General features: G+C 48.3%; 1 protein-coding gene across 8 annotated transcripts in view; it reads right to left on the bottom strand.

The window, feature by feature from the left end:
* The window catches only part of RELCH (RAB11 binding and LisH domain, coiled-coil and HEAT repeat containing), a 1,825,259-nt gene that overhangs the window by 741,328 nt on the left and 1,067,589 nt on the right, over window positions 1-16,342 (bottom strand). For all 8 annotated transcript variants that reach the window (XM_069613666.1, XM_069613665.1, XM_069613669.1 and 5 more), the window contains one exon: window positions 2,746-2,893. In XM_069613666.1, coding sequence (XP_069469767.1) covers window positions 2,746-2,893 — 148 coding nt within the window. The remainder of the gene's footprint in view (window positions 1-2,745; window positions 2,894-16,342) is intronic.

Genomic DNA, 16,342 nt, shown 5'->3' with positions numbered 1-16,342 from the left:
ATGTGGTGTAAAGGGGTTTAAAAAAATAAATAAATAAGGCAGCATTTTCGGCCGTCACAATTGTGAGGGTCGCAGTGATCACATAGATCCCCCTCCATCTGCCTGTACTTGGCGCCCAGGCGTTGATTGACCAGCTGGACCCAGTGGTGCTTGAGCCAACCCTTCTTGGCCAGGGAGACTATATCTGTTTGCCGTGGAATCACCGTTTTGGCAGAGGGGCGTCGCGTGAGGACTTCAGCCAGAACTCCCTCTGCTGGCTGTTCGACCTCGGGTTGGGGTAGGCCCAGGTACTCCGCCAGCCCTGCAAGATGTTTGTGGAAGGCCCTGGCTGAGGATGGCGTGTCCGGATCCTCCTCCTCATCTGTATCCTGTGGATCAGGAGGATCCTGTGGAGGTGGACAAGTAGCTGCAGCCGGAGGCTAGGGTAAAGTGACCGCGGCTGAGGATGAGGCGTAAGCTGGTGCGGAGCCACCTGAGGAATCGGCTGGGGGACAAGAGGCAGCGGCTGCGCTTGTGGTGCTTCTAGCATCGTAGGGAGGACCTCCCTGATGGAGTCCTTGAGGAAAACCCCCATCCGAGGTGACTTCATGAGTGCAAGGAACCTCTCGAAGAATCCCTCTTCACTGGCCGGAGAGGTGGTAGGGGGTACTGACGGGATAGCCGGGAGCTGCTGGAGATGCTGCATACCCTGCCCGTATGGACGCAGTGGGAAGCTGCCCTGTGCATAAGAAGGATAGGCTGTAGGCCACGTACCTGGTTGAGGGAAGTCCCACCTTGACACTCGTTGTTCTCCTAACTCCTGGAATGGCGTCGGACAGGTGCCTCTGTCTGGTGCGGCGGCCGCCTTGTCGAGCTGCATGACACGTGCCTGCAACGTGTTGCTCGGCTTGCTGGGCCCAGCCTCCTCCAAGACTCTTGCATGTGGATCACAAGGCCTACCCTGCTCCTCGGGCCTAGGCCCGGTAGGTGTGACACCCTCGACCCGGCGTTGGTAGAGCTGTGTTTAAGCGCCCCCTTGGATGTATTGCCGGTACTTGAGCGTAGCCCCTCAGTCATATTGCCAGTACAAGGGCGGAGCCCCTCGGATGATAATCCAGTACAAGAACCTTCCGGTCCCTCAACACTGCCACCGGGAGGATCCAAAGATCCCTCAGCCCGAAGGCCGGTAGCTGCAGTAGCCTCACTGCACGTGCTGGTACAAGGACCTGAATGGTCCCTCCCGCGCAGCAGAGTCCTTGGGAAGGAATCTCCTTTGTGGGGTGCGATGGAAAATAGCGGCCCTACCTTGGGCCTGGCTCAGTGTTTCACGAAGTTCTGGAGGCGACTTCTGGATGAGCTCCCTCCCCCTGGCTAGTTTGTTCTTCAGCGATTTCGATGACAGCGAGCCCCACGCTATACAAGCTTGCCAACCGTGGTCTGGACCAAGACAACGTATGCAGAGGGCGTGGGGGTCTGAAGTTGGGAAGAGCCTGTTGCAGGATGGACACCTGCTGAACCCTGTGGAAGTTGACATGCGCCGGTGGAGGAGCGTGACGCCTGAGGACCGAGTACCTGAATGATAAAAAGACAAAAAAAGACAACGACAAGAAGTATCCGCGCTTGGAATTACATGACCGAAGCCAAACCCAGCGCTGGTAAATTCGGCCCGTTCCCGTCGACACAGAAAACGGGACTGAGGTGTGGCGCTGGAGGGCAGAGCCGGGGCAGCGCATGCTCCCTGGCCCGCACCCCTGCCCGCCTCTAAATTTAAAGGGAAAGAAGTTTTTTTTTTGTGAAAAAGGTTCCGTCGCCCGTCCCTTGGAAGGGACACCAATGCAGCATGGAGGAAAGGGGACGGGACGTAAGAGTGAGATCAACAGAACAGAGAAGGTTAGAGAAGACAAGAAGGTGGTGGAACAAAATGAGGAGAGGCATTTGGAGGGGAGCAAATGATTAAGTGTTGTGAGGGCAGAAAGTAGTCTACCAAAGAAGAAGGAGAAAGGTTATTTGGAGAAGTGAAGGAGAAAATATGAGAGGGGGGGGTTGAAAGCTAAGAGGGCAGGTGAAGAGAGCCCAAACATTGCTGGCCATCAAGGATGAAGGGGAAACAATCAAGTGAGCGAGCATAAAATAGAGGAAGAGCAAGGAAGTCAGGAGAAAGAAGTAGTGCCTAAGACATGGGGCTACCTTTGGGAAGGATGCCTACCACCGAAGTGCTGCTGGAGACTGTCAAAGTCTGCAAACATCACCAGGGGCAATCTTTGCCATTCGCAAGTCCTGAGAGGTCTGGTCTGGCATCGTCAAAGCATGGGGACTTGGCCCATGAGTCGCACAAAACCCAGTTGATAGACTCTGTAAGCAAGGAGAGCATCACAGGACTGAACAACTAGCCAAACCAATGCAAGTCTGGATACTTGAAATATCAAAGACTGTATGGGCTCTGTGATGCTTGGTGGCAGAGCCAAAGATAATAGAGAGATGGCCGGACAGGCTTTGGCCACTAAACAAGTTGTGAACTCTGCGGATTGCTTTCATTGAGATCCCCTTAACCTTGTTTTCAATGTACTCTTAACCCATGGCACATTTGTGTTGTGAAATAAACCTTTTACAAACTTTATAACCCAGGCTTCCAGTTGTTTGATGAACCCCCAGCCATGACACTATATAAAACCAAAAAGAAAGGGGAAACATTTTTCATAAATGCAAGTATTAACCTATAACACTCAGGCTTAACTAAGAATGTTGCACACTGAACTCATTTTTTACCTTCTATCTGTGGCACTTCACCGTGGAGTAGCGCTTTCTTCGAAAAAGGTGCATTCTGTAGCACAGTAGCAAACAGAGAGGGTATCAAAGACTGTAGGGCAGATAGATACATGTGGAGTTTATGCTCATCTAGCCCATGTTCTCCTTCCTATAACAAAGTAAAGGGTTCATTATTTAAAAATGAGACTACATCAGTTTAATTTCATCTTTTAATGAAGTCTTATAAAATTTTGTTTAGTCTATACTTATATCGATTAAAATATCTTCATTTCTGGGACATGACACTCTAGCAATGCTACAAACGCTTATACTCACCTTTGCAGCATATTGGGATATAGACTTTCTGCTCCGAAAAGTCAGACAGCTAGATCCCCAAGGAGTCATAACAAACATGAAAGAGACAAGTGACCAAAGAGAGCAAGTGGATTAATCGAGGAAGAGACAGATCAAGAACTATTACCAAAAATCAAGAAAGCAATCTAGGAGTTGTGGCAAATCCATGGTATTTGTCCCTTCTCCCCTAGTAGGAGCCACCCCGTTTGAGACCAGGGAGCGGAGCTGGCTCAGACAAACACTCCCTATGAGTTTCGGCAAGTGGGACCTTACTGGGAGTGACTCCGCTTTAGGGGACAGGGACTCCCATTCCCATTGTGAACTCACTATACACGGGATATCTGCTGACATGGGAGTATGTCATCTGGGTAATGCTTCTATCTATTTGTTTTGAGATTATCATGATAAGATCTCGATGTGTCTAATGAACACTTGCATGTTTGAGTACGCCCACCTCACATTGCAGGAAAAGAGACTAAAGGACAAGTGACCCTTGAGTTCAGAAGAAGAAACCAAACGCTGAGGCGAGTCCCAGACGTGAGGATGTCAGCAAGGGGGAGGAGCCACACAGAACTACAGAGCCAGCTGTAGCGGGAGGGAAGTGGATGCGCCTAGGGAGAAGCCATCCACCCCACACAGGAATGTGCAAGGACGAAGAAGGAGAGTCCGGCAAAGCAAACTGTACCAGGACTGAAATCCAGGGACTAAGGGAGGACTGAGCCCTCCACTCTCAAACCAAGAGTCAACAAGAAAGGGAGAGGGAATCCTATGCAGAGGCGAGCCTCTGACGACAAAGTCCTGGAGGTCTGGCGCTACGCTGTAACGTGGAGTCAGCAGCAGCGTACAGCAGCTGCACAGAGAGCGAAGGGCCAGTGAGAGCGGAAAACTGGAAAAAACGCTGTACAGACAGAGAAGCCATCCCACCTGGTGGCGTGACAGCACTGAGGCTGTGCTGGACTGTGAGCCGAGAACAAACGCTGACACAAGAATCGAGTGGAAGAATGGATCCTCTACTCTGCTTAAGAGTACAAAGGCTGCCAGAGCCGGCAAGCCTACCGAAGAGGAGGTGGCAGCATCAAGGCAAGGAGTGACCCAAGCAAGGGAAAGCTGCCCCACGAAGACGCCTTTCCCTCGGGCGGAGCAGACGCTGACACAGGTAGTGGAGTGACGCAGGGAAGGAGGAAACAAGTGATATTAAAATAACAAAATGATGATGTGGGTTATCAGAGCCTGAGAAACCCACGAAATGCATTTTGGCAATATCCAGCAATAATATCGTAAAAAAGGGAGCAACAGGGTCTAGAGGTACCGAGTGGAACCGAACCAGAAGGGTTCAAAGAAGGGAGTCATAAAGATACAGAGAATCATGTACTTGGTTGTAGAAGGAAAACAAGGATCCAGCCATTTAAAAGTTAAATATATATCGAGAATTACTACACCTCTTGAAGAGTGTGTGAGGAGAGGATTAACAAACTTTGTTTTGAGAGACCTCTATGAACACTTTTTCTTTGGATGGTGTTGTAGGTCTGAAGGAGGAGACCGACCAATATGTACCATTTTCAAAAGGTTTACTGGAAAATAATAAATACAATTCCCAATTTTCCCTAGCCTAGGGGTTTCCCTACCTAACACAACTAAACTAGGGTGCTCGCCGTTAGGAATGAAGTCAAAAATCAAAAGTTGTCCTCCCTCTGAAACTAAGCCATGCTGAAACTACCACTATTAATACAGAACAAAAAGACCAGGTGAATGACTCCCTTCTGCTGGGTTGCTTCTCAACAGAGTTCTTCTCAATATGGGATCTGTAAATACTCTTTGGCTGTCTCTCGTATTAATCCTATCAGTTCTTTCAATGGGGTTTTCCAGGCCCTTGGTATAATGATTACCTGTACTCTTCAGGCTCCTTTCATGGCTTTCTCTGATTCTTGACTGAGTCTTTGAGCATGTGTTTTGCTTTACAACCTTTCCTTCTTTGTTGGTATTGAAACACAGTTTCCCCAGGCTAACCTTCTTACCTTTTGTTATTTATCCTCTCACCGAGATAAGTATATAGAGTAGCTGTTTGACTTTTGCTCTTCTTATGATCTTGCCATTCCCTTGGAAGAGTATGAGGAGTCCCTGAATGATTCTCAATCTTCTAGTAATCTCGCCATTCACTGGGACAAGTAGGCTTGCTTCAATCGTTATATTCATTTTGCTTATTGGAGGGAATATTACTGTCCCTTTATTCTTCTATGCCCCGTCACCCGGGCCTCCTTGTTACGCTCACCTAGCTCCCACAGAGGCGTCGATCTGAACTGGACAGCTGGGGTCTCCACCAATGTGACACGTAGGGCTGAGATGACGGACTGGACTGGCCCACCTAGCTTTGTTTGCTTAGCCCGTAGGAATATTCTTCTGTAAATGGAGAAAGGGAATTAACCACCCGTGGGGTTGAGCGTAAATCCCCCCCACCCCCGCTATTCTCCCCACAGATCACCTTTGATGTCCCCTCTTATAGCCTCACCTGATGGTTTGAAAAGATGAGCTCTTCATCCTGCATTGAGCGCAGGGGCGCGTTGATAACCAGTTGCTTCACTGGCTCGAAGGAATTGGTGAGTTCCAGAACAATATTGACTCCGAAAAGTATGTAGTTCGTAAGAGTTCACATGTCTGACTTTCACTCTTGACCGATTCCTTGCAGTTTGACTCCAGCAAAGAGTTCCTCGTGGTAGCTGATGAAGTTCAGGTAAGGATTTGGCTTATCCTACACAGTTCAATGAAATAAGGCCAGAATGTAACCTGTGGCTTGCTCCCTTATTCAGCTGTGGAGAGAAAATATGAAGTTCGGGAATAATGCCTCCGGCGGTAAAATTAGGTAAGTCTATTGTGGTGAGAAGAGTTCCCCTTGTTTGTCCCTTCGTCTCACCTTGTTGTCCTTTTGTTCCCCTTAGGGGCCGGGGTACGGCGAGGATGCAATAGAGACTGCGCCGACCTGTGAAGAGGAATAGTACCACCGGCGGTAATCAGGTAAGTCTATGGGGGTAGTTACTATTGCCTCTGTTTATTCCCTTGGCTCACCTTTGCTGTTCTTGTGTTCCCCTTAGGTGCCAGAGTGCGGCGGGAACCTGCAGAAGGATGCGGTGGATCGTGAGGATGCTGCGAAGACCGGTGAGTTCAGCGCGGTGCTGCAGCAGGTGAGGCAGCACGCGTAAAATGCGTCTTTCTTCCAGCTCGAAGGCACGGTGGATCCGGAATTCTGGTAAGGATCGAAGGTTTTGCTCTTATTCTAACCTCTTCTCCTTCTGTTCCTCCCTTTTTCTACGAGCTGCAGACTCAAGGCGGGCGTGGCAGAAGACTCGATGCAGGCTTGCAGACACGGTGAGCGTTACGCTGCTGGATGCAGAATAACGCAAAGCGTGTGCTGCTCTTCGGGCGTGGTTTAAATAACCTCCAAGTAGTCCCAGGTAAGTATTCCTCCCCAGCCCCACCCGAGTAAAAAATAGTCCCTATGCAAAATAGTCCCTTCCAAGCCTCATTTGGCTTGTAGCTCTGCAGCATGGTCGGCATCAGGTAAGCTTGCAGCATGGTCTGCATCAGGTAAGTTCTACTCTATGAGCCTGGCGCCTATGGCACCAGGACTGACTCTCCATATGAGCCTGGCGCCATAGGCGCCAGGACCGCACCCAAACAGCCCCTAGCAGGGGTTTTTGGGCTTGCTCAAAATAACTTGATGCCTGCTTCCGGGGTTGCTGGACCTGGTCTGGTTCCCCGGGGGTAGGCATCATGACAGCACTCCCACCCCACCCCCCCAAGGCCCCTCCTAAAGTCGTTCTTCCCCGTGGTTTTGGTTTGTCTGGGAGATTTCGGTTGAATCTTTTCACCAATCGAGGTGCATACACGTGGTCACTAGGTTCCCAAGACCTTTCCTGTGGTCTGTAATCCTTCCAGTCGATTAAATAAAAAAGTTATGACTTCACCATCTTAGAATCCAGGATGTTCTTAACTTCAAATTTGGGTTCTCCCTCTATAAGGATGGGGTCTGGTGGCTTGGTTAGTCTTGTCCCTGGTTGCACTGGCTTCAAAAGTGACACATGAGAGACGGGGTGAATTTGCATATTAGCAGGTAAATCCAACTTGACGGCCACCGGGTTGATAATGGCCTTAATAGAGTAAGGTCCCAAATATCTAGGGTTAAAGGGCAGCGTTCCCTTGAGAGGTATGTGTTTTGTGGCCAACCATACTTGGTCCCCTATCTGGTACTGTGGAGTATCACTTCTATGCCGATCAGCATCTTTCTTATATTTCTCCTTTGCCTGTTTTAAATGTGCAGTTGCCTCCTTAAAGGCTTGTGTAATCGTAGCGTGTAGATGGTCCACTGCGGGCATTTCTAAGTGTTTGGGTGAGTCAAGGTCTGAGGTTCGAGGGTGGTGCCCATATAGGGTATAAAAGGGGCTTTGTCCAGTTCCAGAATGTACTGAATTATTGTATGCATATTCGGCGATCCAAAGAATGTCCTTCCAATTACTCTCAGTCTGATGCAACATACAACGCAGGTATTGTTCAAGAGTCTAGTTGGTCCTCTCCGTTTGACCATCGGTCTGGGGGTGGTGACAGGTCGATAATTTCACGTCGATTTGCGCCAATTGACAACATTTCCAAAAATGTGAAATGAATTGACTGCCCCGGTCAGAGACCAACATGGACGGAAATCCATGTATGCGAACAATGTTCGAGGAATTCTTTGGCCAGGATTGAGGCTGAAGGTAGTCCTTTTAAAGGAACAAAGTGGGCCATCTTGGAAAAAAGATCCACAATAACTAGCATGGTATTAAACCCATTACAAGGAGGTAGATCGGTAATAAAGTCTAACGATAAGGTGTGCCATGGTGTAGGCGGAATGTCTAAAGGTTGTTTTGACTTTTCTTTTGGGCACAAATGCCACAAGACATCACAAATGATTTAATATCCTTTCGCCAGGTGGGCCACCAGAATGGTCTTAATTTTAGCTTCAGTTTTTGCAATACCTGGGTGCCCCTCCATTAGGGTATCATGATAACGGGAAATGACTAGCTCTTGTAGTTCCTTGTGTGGCAGAAATAGCCGCTCTTGGTAATAAGGCAGGTCATTGGTGACAGAGTAGTCTGGGCCTTTCTTTACCCAGTCCTGCAGGGCTGTAGGATCAAAGAGTTGCTGGATCTTTACCTGAATGTCCTCTAGTGTCTGTAGAGTAGTCATGCCAAGAATCTGTTGTTCGGAAATTATAGGTACTGGTTCTGGGTTCACTTCTGCCTCTCCCATCCCTATTCGGGATAAGGCGTCTGCTTTACCATTCTTACAACCTGGTCGATAGGTTATCACGAAATCGAACTCGGCAAAGAACAATGCCCATCGGAGTTGAGGTGACGACTGGGCATTGGCTGTTTTTAAATACTGTAAGTTCCGGTGATCGGTGATAACAGTAATGGTATGCCTGGCACCGAGAAGATAGTGCCGCCAAGCCTTGAAGGCGGATTTAATGGCTAATAACTCCTTGTCGGTAACCGCATAGTTTAACTCGGGTGCCGAGAACTTTCTGGACCAAAATGCTACTGGGTGAAGCTGGCCAGTTTCAGGGTCCTTTTGAGACAGGACAGCTCCCATGGCTAGACTGGATGTTTCCACTATGTATGGAAGTTCAGGGCGCAGGTGCTTTAACACAGGTGCGGACGTGAATTTCGCTTTCAGCTCTTTGGAAGGCATTTTCAGCTTCTTCAGCCCACATAAAGCGTTTATTTTTTCGCAAGAGTGCTGTGATGGGATGTACGACATGTGAAAAATCTGGGATAAATCTGCGGTAGAAATTGGCAAAGATGAGCATGATTTGTACTCCTTTAACTGAACTTGGTGATGGCCACTTAAGGATTGCGTCCACCTTTCGTGAGTCCATTCGGACTCCCTTTGGGGTCAGGATAAACCCAAGGAATTCAACTTCTGCGGCATGAAAAACGCATTTTTCTAGTTTTGCATATAGTTTGTGCTGGCGCAATTTCTCAAGGACTGCTCGGACGTGCTTCACATGGTCAGATTCTGAAGAGGAGTATACTAGAATATCATCGATATACACGACAACACAAACGTCAATGAGTTCACGAAGGACATCGTTCATGAAGTATTGGAAGACTGCTGGTGCATTGCACAACCCGAAAGGCATCACCTGGTATTCAAATAACCCATACTTAGTGCGGTAAGCAGTCTTCTATTTGTCGCCCTCTTTTACACGTACCAGATGGTATGCCCCCCGGAGATCTAATTTAGTGTATATACAAGCGTCCTTCACTTGGTCTAGTAGTTCAGGGATCAGAGGCAACGGGTATCGGTTCTTAACAGTTATCTGGTTCAATGCGCGGTATTCTATGCACGTTCTGAGGTCACCTTCCTTTTTGGGCACGAAGAACAAAGCTGAAGATGCAGGGGACTTGGATGGGCGAATAAAGCCATTGGCAAGGTACTGGTCTAAGTATTGTCATAGGTGAAGGTTCTCAGGTTCCGTAAGGGCATAGATCCTGCTACAAGGGGGTTGTGCACCAGGTATGAGATCTATTTGACAATCGTACGATCTGTGAGGAGGTAAGGTGTTTGCCTGTTCCTTTTGGAAGACATCTTGGAATTCTTGGTATTCTGGAGGTAGTTGCATGACTGCTTTGGTTACTGTGGCCAGGCCTGCGTTCTGATTAACTTTGGGTAACAGGTTTGTGCACAATCCGGGAAGGTTATTCTCTTCTCTCGCCAATCAATACAAGGATTATGTGTTTCCAACCAAGGTACCCCCAGTATTATTTGGAACTGTGGGGCTTTGATTAGATCAAACGCAATAGTCTCTCGATGCCCATCCAGACCCAATAGTGTAATCTCTGCGGTGGAATGAGTTACAGGCCCAGAGGCAATTTCAGTTCCATCGACTGTGGTGATGACATCTGAGGTGGTTTTTCGGCAGAGAGGCAGATTCATCCTGGAAGCCAATTCATAGTCCACATAGTTTCCTATGGCCCCGCTATCGATGCATGTCCTTACTGCGTGCATACGCGATGGCTGCCCTGGATCTACGAGGACCATTGGTATGATAAAATGCGAGGTCTGAGTATCCTTCTTCAAGCTCGGCAAGCGGACCTCTACGCTTGTCGGGCGTGGTCGTTTCCCCGAGTCTGACTCCATATGGCTTTTATCAGCAGCTCCTACCACCTTCTTGGGTGGTTTTACAGGGCAATCCCGTAGAAAATGTCCAGAAGTTCCACAATATAGACACAATTGCATTTGCCGTCTCCTTTCTCTTTCCTTCTGGGTCAAGGGTCCTTTAACCCCTCCGATTTGCATGGGTTCTGAAGCATCTGCTCCTTTGGGGTTAGCGTGGGTTTTGACCAACACCCGATTCTCAAACTTGGCTCGATCAGCCTTTCTGTTCTGAAGTCTGTGATCTAACTGGACCACTAAGTCTATATATTCAGCGCAGTCTTGAGATGGGTTCACGACTTGAGCCAAGACATCCTTGAGTTCTCCTCGAAGCCCTCAATGAAATAACGTGATTCGTTTTACCTCAGGCCATCCAGTTTCCACTATTAACCTATTAAAGGTCGCGATGTAGGATAGAAGGTCCTGGTTACCCTGTCGTACGGACAAAAGTTTGTTATCCATGACCTGTCCTTGGGAGTGACGGGCAAATAGTCTTTCCATCTAGTTTGAAAGCCCTGAAAATCCCGAAGAATTGGGTCATCCTGAGTAACTAGTGGAATTGACCAATCAGCTGCCCTGCCGCTGAGATATGACAATACAAAGGCTACCTTGGCTTGATCGTTTGGGAAGGCTCCAGGACTGCATACAAAGTGCAAGCGGCATTAACACTGCGAATCTTTTGGGATCTCCGGCAAAGCGTTCGGGTGGGGCTAATGGAATATTTCCTGGTAGGTTTATTTGCACAGGTTTACTCGATAACACAGGAGCTGGATTTCACCGGGACCAGGTAGGGGTGCTTGTCCAGCCTGGCTTTGAAATAGTTGCCTAGCAAGGTCATCAGTTCGCTCCTTTGACAAAATCAGTTCTCTCCTAAGAGCATTGGTTTCTTGACGGGCGGAATGCACTTCAGCCCTCAGTTCCCCTAGTAATTGGGCCAATTGGTCAGTCTCTGAGGTATCCATAATGCCTGGGTGGGAATTTGTGGGTAGGCTTCACGTTCTGTTACGCTCATCTGGCTCCCACAGAGGCGTCGATCTGAACTGGACAGCTGCGGTCCCCACCAATGTGACGCGTAGGGCCGAGATGACGGACTGGACTGGCCCACCTACCTTCGTTTGCTTGGCCCGTAGGAATATTCTTCTGTAAATGGATAAAGGGAATTAACCACCCGTGGGGTTGAGCGTAAATCCCCCACACCTTTGATGTCCCCTCTTATAGTCTCACCTGATGGTTTGAAAAGATGAGCTCTCCATCCTGCATTGAGCGGAGGGGCGCGTTGATAACCAGTTGCTTCACTGGGTCGAAGGAATTAGTGAGTTCCAGAACAATATTGACTCCGAAAATTATGTAGTTCGTAAGAGTTCACATGTCTGACTTTCACTCTTGTCCGATTCCTTGCAGTTTGCAGCTTGACCCCAGCGAAGAGTTCCTCGTGGTAGCTGACGAAGTTCAGGTAAGGATTTGGCTTATCCTACACAGTTCAATAAAATAAGGCCAGAATGTAACCTGTGGCTTGCTCCCTTATTCAGGTGTGGAGAGAAAATAAGAAGTTCGGGGAATAATGCCTCCGGCGGTAAAATTAGGTAAGTCTATTGTGGTGAGAAGAGATCCCCTTGTTTGTCCCTTCGTCTCACCTTGTTGTCCTTTTGTTCCCCTTAGGGGCCGGGGTACAGCGAGGATGCAATGGAGACTGCGCCGACCCGTGAAGAGGAATAGTACCCCCGGCGGTAATCAGGTAAGTCTATGGGGGTAGTTACTATTGCCTCTATTCATTCCCTTGGCTCACCTTTGCTGTTCTTGTGTTCCCCTTGGGTGCCAGAGTGCGGCGGGAACGTGCAGAAGGATGCAGTGGATCGTGAGGATGCTGCGAAGGCCGGTGAGTTCAGCGCGGCGCTGCAGCAGGCGAGACGGCGCGCGTAAAATGCTTCTTTCTTCCAGCTCGAAGGCGCAGTGGATCCGGAATTCAGGTAAGGGTCAAAGGTTTTCCTCTTATTCTAACCTCTTCTCCTTCTGTTCCTCCCTTTTTCTAGGAGCTGCAGACTCGAGGCGGGCGTGGCAGAAGACTGGATGCAGGCTTGCAGACACAGTGAGCGTTACGCTGCTGGATGCAGAATAACGCGAAGCGTGTGCTGCTCTTCGGGCGTGGTTTAAATAGCCTCCAAAGTAGTCCCAGGTAAGTATTCCTCCCAAGCCCCACCCGAGTAAAAAATAGTCCCTATGTAAAATAGTCCCTTCCAAGCCTCATTTGGCTTGGAGCTCTGCAGCATGGTCTGCTTCAGGTAAACTTGCAGCATGGTCTGCATCAGGTTAGTTCTACTCTATGAGCCTAGCGCCCATGGCGCCAGGACTGAATCTCCATATGAGCCTGGCGCCAGGACTGACTCTCCATATGAGCCTGGCGCCATAGGCGCCAGAACCGCACCCAAACAGCCCCTAGCAGGGGTTTTTGGGCTTGCTCAAAATAACTTGATGCCTGCTTCCGGGGTTGCTGGACCTGGTCTGGTTCCCCGGGGGTAGGCATCATGAAAACTCCTGCTCTCCCAGTTACCTGCAAATTAAGGGGTCTGCATCACTGGGTCAGCGTTCTCTTTCTCTCTTTCATATTCGGTCAGGACGGCTCTCTGGCTTTTCTCTTGCCACTCTTCTGACACGCTTCAGTGCCCTACAATGGTATGGTGATGAAAGGGTTCTTCATTTGTTTCTCCTCCACGCCACCACCTCTCTCCTTTGGTTCTCTTCTCAGGTTCTCCTTCTGTGAACAGACTCCCTCGGGTCAGATCCCTGCATAGTGCCACTTCGTCACACGGCTTTGTCACTCCTGTCTGATACTGCACGGGTCACACCTGGCTACGCTCTGATTTCGGGCCCAGGTCACTGCCCGCCCAGTCGCACACCCGCACTGCCTCCTGGCAACCCTTGCACTAGGGTCTGTATCTGTAATCCTACAGTCCCCCTACCTGCACTTATTGGACACCTGCTTTCTGCACTTTCCCTTTCACCTGCCACCTGCTGGCTGCACTTTTTGGTACTGTTTGATCCCATGTACAGCACTGCTCCCCTCCCCTGGCACTTTTTCCCCCTCCCCTCTCCCCTGCACTTGCGTGATCTCAATGTCACTTGGCCTAGTAAGATCATTGTCTCTATCCTCCCTCTATTCCCCCTCCATTGAAACACTTGTGTATAGGCGCGTTATAAATGCCATATCATATCATTAGGGCTCTTCTCCGATCTTGCTCGAATGTCCCTTCTGGGGCTTTCACAGGCTTCCTCCAGTCTGTCGTTTGTACCGCGTACTGCTGGTACTTCTTCTCGGTAGCAGCTTCTGAGCAGTGTCCTCCTTGGGTATCAAGCCTCCTCGATTCGGATGGTTTGAAACTCCCAGGTCTAACTTTATGTTTCTCTTGGCCCTCCTGTTTTTATTAGGCATTGCAGGGGCTTCCCCAGCTTCTCAGCAAAGTCATTCCTTTGTGCTAGGGGCACGTTTATCATAACTCCTTTTGGCTTCATCGTCTCAGTGATTGACAGACAGATATTCTTTATTACTCCTATGTTCGTAATCTTCACAGTATCAAGTTGATACTTTTTTTCTGTCATGTCACAATAACGTATGTAAAAGGAGTCAAGTTGTTTGTCAACTAATAGGGAGGTACTGGGTTTTTAAGAATAATGAGAAGGGAATTCCTCATTGGAAAGGGAGTCCTTATCCTCAAGAGGGTAGTCTCTCCCTGTGAGGTCCCGCTTATGGCCACCCCTAGGCAAAATGTTGCATAGCGAACTCCCCTCTTGGGTAAAGTGACTGAATACCACAATTCTTCACAATGGATAACAGGATTTTCTTTGGTGATTTTTATAGAAACTTTGTTTTGAAAGGCTTTTCTTGGTATTGATAAGAGCATCATTTTGGGCGATTTTTATGTGAACACTTTTCTTCCTTGGAATTAAGTGATTTATTCAGCCAGAAGCATATTTAACTTGGCCAGACAGAGCAGTAAGCCAGAAGCATAATGCCCTGGCTATTTAAGTTGTCCTTTTTATACAGTGGTAGGGCCAGATAGAAGATAGGACTGACTTTTGGTTTTAGAGGGCGGACATGCACCCTTAAGTTTAGCTTCTTAGGTAGGGAAAACCCTCTTAGCGATAGGGACAGTTGGAACTTTTCTTTACTTTAGTCAATAGAAAATCTTGAAATATACTTCTCAAATCGGACTCCCTTCTTCTGGTTCCCCAGAGTACATGTTCATCTTTCCATTGCTTTCATAATATTGACTGAAGGATACAGCTATGTATAGAAACAATGTCAAACAGTAAAATGCAGCTCAAATGTCGGCCACCAATGTGCCATAGGATGTTGGGCAACAAAACCACCAAATGAGAATCTTGCTGCGTCTAGGTCCAAATCTTCTGCAACAAAAAACGGTTGTAGAAAGAAAAATGAATGTTCACATTACCCTTGGGTGAACTAATATTTGACAAAAAATGCTATCTATGTTCAGTTACATTGGTTCTGAGCAATACTAAGTTTCCCAAGTAGATCCTTAGTGTTATAAAACTTTCAGGCCTCCTGCTAGGACCTAGCAACATTTTGCCATCTTACAATGGCAGGGAGCTGCAAATATGCCACAAGCCATTGGAGAGTGCCCAGTAGAAGTGATGATATGATCAAAATTATTATATACTAGCAAAAAGTACCGTTCTCCGAACAGGTTCTGTGGACAGACATGACAACACTGTAATCAGTTGTTGAAATCAATGTTCCTGTAGGCCGCTGTTCTGATTTGCTTATTCCTTGATGTGCCTTGCACTCTGAAGTAAACTGCACTGAGAATGGGTGTGTGTGGCTGGCTGACATACCCCCAGAGCAGACATTGGGGGGAGTGCAGGGGGCAGGGGGGTCGAGAGTTGGTGTGCTGCTCATGTGAGAAGGAGCTGAAATCCGAGGAAAGGGGTGGAGTGTCCACATGTCATGTAGCCAGTAATGTCCAGAGGGTCAAGGTAACTATGCAAAATTTGGTGCAGATTGGGGAAACAGTGTGTAATCGTATAAGGAACGCTTCGCCAAGCCACAAACCCACAAGCAAATTTTGACTTGTGCTGAAATCGGGGGATCAGGGTGGGGTGTTGTGAGAAACCAAAGGGCGTCTCACCTACTTGTCCCTGGGAATCTCTCTCTCAGGAGGTCAGGACACGCCCATCGCCTTTGGATCCAGACCATGGGGGTGTACAAGTGCAGGAGGATCACCTGGATGAGTGTTCTTCAGGGAGTGGGGGTGAGACAACCGATGTTGAGAAGCGGTATTTACCCCCTTTTCGTACTCATTCCCCATCCTATTTTAGGATGTTCCAATGTCCCAACTCCCAAAAGAGGCTAACCTGTACATATCTAATTGGACATGTCTCGCTAATCGGGTAAGGCAAAGTCAGGCACTTGATTTAAATCACATACATCTGATATCCATTAGTTCTCCCCACACGGTTAAAAGGCAGAACATAGAGACACACTCTGAGCAAGGTGGAACACGAGAAGGATCAGAAATTCCGGCGCAAAGGCGAACCTACTGGAGCAGTGCGACCGACAGGGGGGACCAGAGCAAAGGGTAGAGAAACCCAAGAGATCCCTACAGGAGGTTGTTGCCTCTGAAGAGCCGTGAACAATACGCAGAGTAGGCCAACATCTATACAAGAAGGCTACATTGTGTTTCAAGGAAGCCAGCGACCCTCCAGGGTGAATGACAGAGTTGGAAAGGCTCTTCCAAGCCTATAATATTAACCTTGACTTGTGAATTAAAACGGCAAAGACAAGAAAGGAATGAACACAGCCAGTGAGTTGGCGAGCGACATGAAAGGCTGGTGTGTGTTAAGGAAAGATAGAAGTAGCTACAATATATCTCACAATTGAAGGCTGCAAGAGTGTGGATGAGACACGAGGAAGGCAGATCTGTGGTGAACTTTAAATTACCAATACAGAGTAGCAGAGTGGTCCAGCGAAAGAAAGTAGCCCACTTGAACGTCTCTATGAAATATGTGATCTCTTGTTATAAAGCAGCCAAGTGAATTAACTCTGAAATGCACAATGATC

Source organism: Ambystoma mexicanum, chromosome 5p (genome assembly GCF_040938575.1).
Source record: "Ambystoma mexicanum isolate Mex_15411 chromosome 5p, UKY_AmexF1_1, whole genome shotgun sequence".
In the NCBI taxonomy this organism is placed as follows: domain Eukaryota; kingdom Metazoa; phylum Chordata; class Amphibia; order Caudata; family Ambystomatidae; genus Ambystoma; species Ambystoma mexicanum.
Note: the sequence above shows the minus strand (reverse complement) of the source record. Positions and strands in the feature narration are given on the sequence as shown.